Source organism: Cariama cristata, unplaced genomic scaffold (assembly GCF_000690535.1).
Source record: "Cariama cristata isolate BGI_N322 unplaced genomic scaffold, ASM69053v1 scaffold12436, whole genome shotgun sequence".
Lineage (NCBI taxonomy): Eukaryota > Metazoa > Chordata > Aves > Cariamiformes > Cariamidae > Cariama > Cariama cristata.
In genome coordinates this window covers 70,646-75,360 of record NW_009623880.1, presented here as the reverse complement: position 1 = coordinate 75,360, position 4,715 = coordinate 70,646, and the positions used below count along the sequence as shown (strand labels likewise).

General features: G+C 46.3%; 1 protein-coding gene across 1 annotated transcript in view; it reads left to right on the top strand.

The window, feature by feature from the left end:
• The first annotated feature begins 990 nt into the window (after positions 1–990).
• The window catches only part of DENND2A (DENN/MADD domain containing 2A), a 36,421-nt gene continuing 32,696 nt past the window's right edge, over positions 991–4,715 (top strand). The window contains exons 1-2 of the mRNA XM_009702940.1: positions 991–1,061; positions 2,811–4,022. Of these exons, the coding sequence (XP_009701242.1) occupies positions 991–1,061; positions 2,811–4,022 (1,283 nt within the window). The remainder of the gene's footprint in view (positions 1,062–2,810; positions 4,023–4,715) is intronic.

Below are 4,715 nucleotides of genomic sequence, written 5' to 3'. Positions count from 1 at the left end.
GAGAAGAACCTACTAAATTTCCTGAGGCACTCGATCTTGTTGCCAAATGCTAGGCATGGTGGGGCAGCATCTGGCAGACCAGCCAAGTGGGCAGATTTGAGAGGCTTCAGGTTTTCCAAGTATTGCCTACAAGATGGTGAGTGTGTTGTCACTGCAATGCTGCAGAGCAGGCAGACCACCTTGAGAAGTGAGGAGAGATGGTATGACAGAGTTACGACAGAGTAACAGAGTAAATATTTTATTTTTTATTTAACAAGTAAGAATATTGTGGGGCAATAAAAAGAGGACGGATTCTGTTGCATTGACCAGGTAATAGCAATACTCAAAAGAAAGAGAGGGACAGTAGCTCCATGAATGTTAGAAATCATGAGGCAAATGGAATGATTCACTTTTGTGACTGATTTATCTTACCACCACAAGGAGTTGTCTCTGAACTCAGATCAGTAGCAGGCTAACATGGCCCATCAGAGAGGAGGAAACCAGTGGCTGCAGTGCAGTGCATTCAGCCTAAAATGTTTTCTGTCTCAAGCTGGGGACATTGTGACACTTTTGCATGCACAGGGGCCACTTCAATCATATGGCCTTAACACAGGTTGTTTTAAAATTGTTTCTGTTTTAGTCTTCTGTGAGGGGGAAAAAATCTAAATCCACTGAGATTTTGGCAACAATAAAAGCCTTCATAAAACATACTCCATATTCAAGTCATGGTACAGCAGTTTATGGCAAGTCAAAGATAATTGTTGCCCTTGAAACCCGTTGACTCCTCCCTGGGCTTCTGAGGAGTAACACTGTCACCCCTCTTCCCATTTCTCAGAAGAGGAAACTGAGGCTGTCCTCAGAGAGCTGTCATGTCTTGCTTCTGCTCTTCTCCTGGCTTTCAAGAAGAAACATGCATGTGTTTGTAGAAGGAAGAGAAGGATGCTGAGCACAGAGCAATGCCTATTCCTTGTGTCTGTCTGCAGGTGACCTGCTGCCCTGCTGTGTGCTGACATGATGACAGCTAGCAGGGCGACCGATGTGAGCAGCAAGTCTGAAAGCAGTGTCTGCAAGTCTGTTGAGAGGTAAGAGCTTTCCATGTTTCAACGCTGGGGTGCTTTACTTGTCTTTATTATCCCCAACAGAAAGAAAACCAAAGGAAGGAAACATTCTCTCTGCTCTGCACTGTCCCTCTCTCCTCACACATTAAAACACAGCCCCATAGGTCTCAGGTGGTTTCATTGCCATCTCAGCACTGTGATACTGTGCATTTTAGCATCCAGTCAGGCTGATAATGTTCTAGACTCAGTGCTAGAAGAGGTCTGCCCCAAGGCAAGACCATTTGTGCTGATGATCCCTGTCAGTATTTGCCCTGCCTGCACTTGAAATCTTCAGCACTGGAGATTCCATTCCCTAGACTCCTCAGACAAGCCCTAATGTCCCACCCATTGCAAGGTTTTCCCAGTGTCCAACCTAGGTTTCTACTGTGCAGTCCAACCACCAGTGGCACTGCCATGCACTGCTCCTTGGGAAAGGCCATGGTGTTCACAGTGCCCGCTCTTAACCAAAGCATGATGTTGTCACTGAAACAGCCAGGAGTTAAATATCTGTGAGGCTAGGAAAGAACAGTGTCTGGCTATGGTCCCATTTCTGCTCACAAACCGGTCCTAGACTCAATTTGCGCTACAACTGAGTCTGCAATGGCTGCCAGCGTTGCTTAACTCCAGGACAAAGCTCAAGGCCTACCAGTACATGGGGTATCCACATGGATGCTCTTAGAAGAGCACCAAGTTCTGGAAGAGGCACACATGATACATTTAAGTTAATGGAGCAATTTCCTGAGTTGAATCTCGGTGTTGGGATCATGGTTAAATGGTTCTAATGATACAGGTTTGCATCCCAGTAACTACCTTGTGTTGTCGTGGTACTCTTTCCCAAGCCCAGGCAAACCCCAAAGACATAGCTAAGTCCTTTGGTTCAGAAACATTTTGTGTTGGAGTAACTGTCGGTCCAGACAGAACTTTATTGATAAAATATCACAATATTGGTATTGTGATATCACACACTTGGAAATCCCTAGACTAAATATATTAGGGATTTTTGGTGCAGTTTGAACTCAAACAGTGAAGACGCTTAATCCTTTGCTCTGAGAACGCTGAACCTGGCGTGTAGGTGCTATGTCACATGCTGTAGGCTGAGAGAGTGTACCTGGGTGCATGCGAGCCCAAGCCCATGTGTGGCCTGGGATGGTAGGGCCATAGGGATATAACAATAAAAGTACGGTCTTTATGCATTAATATGTAATTGGGGAACATTTGGATAGATGGAGAGAGAGCCTCTGAGTAGGCACTAGAGGAACGCCAGCTGTATCATGTTTTCCTCCTCTGTTTAACAGCAGCAATTTTGCTATTGTTTGCAAATAGTCCATTTTGCATTTATTTGCAGTGGACCTGCTTAATGCCCTGACGGCGTCCAAAACTCTACTGCACTTCCGAACACACACACACACATATACATATATGCTGGTGAACGTCTCATTGGTATCAGCCTGTCTGATGTACAAAAAATACCTCTCTCACCTGCCAGCTACTTCTGCCACAAAGAAAGACTTAATTTCAAACAGTTTCTTAGTCATAATGAGAGGAGAGCATTGTGTTCTGGTTAGAAGGACCTTCCTCTGAGCATCCTCAGCCATAAGCCCATCTCTCAAGTGCTTGGTTTGAGCATCCTCTACTGTTACCAGCTTTATGAGTACAGCTTGTGGAGCTGATGAACTAAACCAGGGGTGATCAATGGTGGTGAGTGTTTCTTCTGTTTTTGTCTTCGATGTGTAGGATCAAGCTTGCAGATAAGAACAACACAGCAGCTGTGAAGGAATTGGAAAGACCTTCCTGTGGATTTTTGAGTGAGAGATATTCTGAAGGTGCCTCTGTCACCCTGGGTTTGACACCTGAGATTGAACCAGTTTCTTCTGTGGTGAAGAACCCACTGGGAGCCTTGGAGAACTTGATGCTGGATCCAAGGATAGACTGCTTTCAGCAGAACATGCTTAGTCCCAAAATGATCATCAGTGACCCATCTGTGGATCTGAATGTTAAAGAAAACAGTAAAATCATCAGGAGACAGATAGGAGGCACTCAGAATATAGGGTCAGCTGGCAAAATTGGCTTGAGGAATAAGTCCTTCAGCATCAAGGACAAAATTTCAGAATGGGAAGGGAAAAAGGAAACACAGTCTGCTCCTCGCAGAGAGGAGGAGCAGGGAGTTAAAGAGGAGCACAAGGTGCCTTGTGTAACTGAGAAGACGAGTGGGGAAGCACAGGTGACTCGGAAGGTGGAGACCAAGAGACTTATGAACTGGGAACTGGAGTGCAAAGGGGCAGGCAAAGAGAATGAACGGAAAGCAGGAAGTCAGAAAGGCACAGGGCAGGCAGCAGAGCGAAAGGGGGAAGCACAGAAGGATGAGGAAGTGGAGTCCAGCCCTGGAAAATGCAAGGAGGTGAAAGGTGGGAAGTGGGAGGTCCAGAAGGAGAATCTTTCGGTGCTTAGTCAAGTCAAGAAGCTAGAGCAGGCTTTGAAAGATGGCTCAGCAGAGCTGCAGCCACAGTTGCCTGGTACTTACTATTCCCCACAGTGCTTGCAGGAGAAGCCAGCACAAGGACACACTGCCTCTGAGGGCCACGAGAGCATATGTGGGGCTGAGCTCAACAAAAGACTTCTTGGCTTGGACTCTGAAATCAGTGAGCCAATTTTTGGGACTCTAGAAGAGGTAAGAACTTCTCATGTGAAATCCAAGGACTGCACGGTGGAGAATGTGTACACAGAGCCAGGGATGCCAGAGAAGAAACCCTTCATCAACCCGCTGCCAAAGCCCCGTCGGACTTTCAGACATGAGGGGGAAGAGGACTGGGTACCAGCAGCTAGGAATAAAAGAAACTTACCTCCCCTGCCATCCATTCCTCCCCCTCCTCTACCCTCCTCTCCTCCCCCATCAGCTGTCAGCAGGAGACTCTGGAGCGGGAAGCACAAGAACAATGCCGACCACAGGTATTCGCGCTGTGTTTCACAACGGTGTTGGTCTTGATGGTGGAGTCCTGCCTTCCCATATCCCTCTGTGGGAGACACATCTTCCCTGGTCACTCAAAATCCGCAGAGAGCCTTGCTGGCCGTAACCAGCACTTGGTCATCTCTGAGAATGTATAAGCGGCCAGCACAACTTCACAGGATAACTGTGAAGGATAAGTCATGGCAGATTTGGGCTTTAAAGTTGCTGTATTACATGGCTTAACCTTCAAGCCCAAGATTGAGGGATTTGGGGGTTTGTTTTGTTTTTTTAGCAGAAAATGTATTTAATTACAAAATTACTACAGCTGGTCTGGAATGGGATCTGGAATGATAATCTCTAGTCTCTACCGCAGTATTTTCACTGTTCATAGTAAACCTATTCCTCTAACTAAATCTGATGTGTATATATTCTTTTAGAGTGCTTTCTTGCCTTTTCTCCCCTCCTACATAATTGTCACACATTTTTGAGGTGGGGACCGTAAAATGCACAGTTGTTTCTAATGCCCTCTGCCTAAACTGTCACCTAAAAATGCCTGGCTTGGGTGCAGGAAGGAAACCAAAACTTTCCAGGTTTGTTAGTGGAGGACACTTAATTGTTTTTACCCTTTCTACCACCCTGCATGTGAGTATTGCTTTCCTGTTCTGGTCACAGAGAGCCGAATTGGGGGCCCCCCT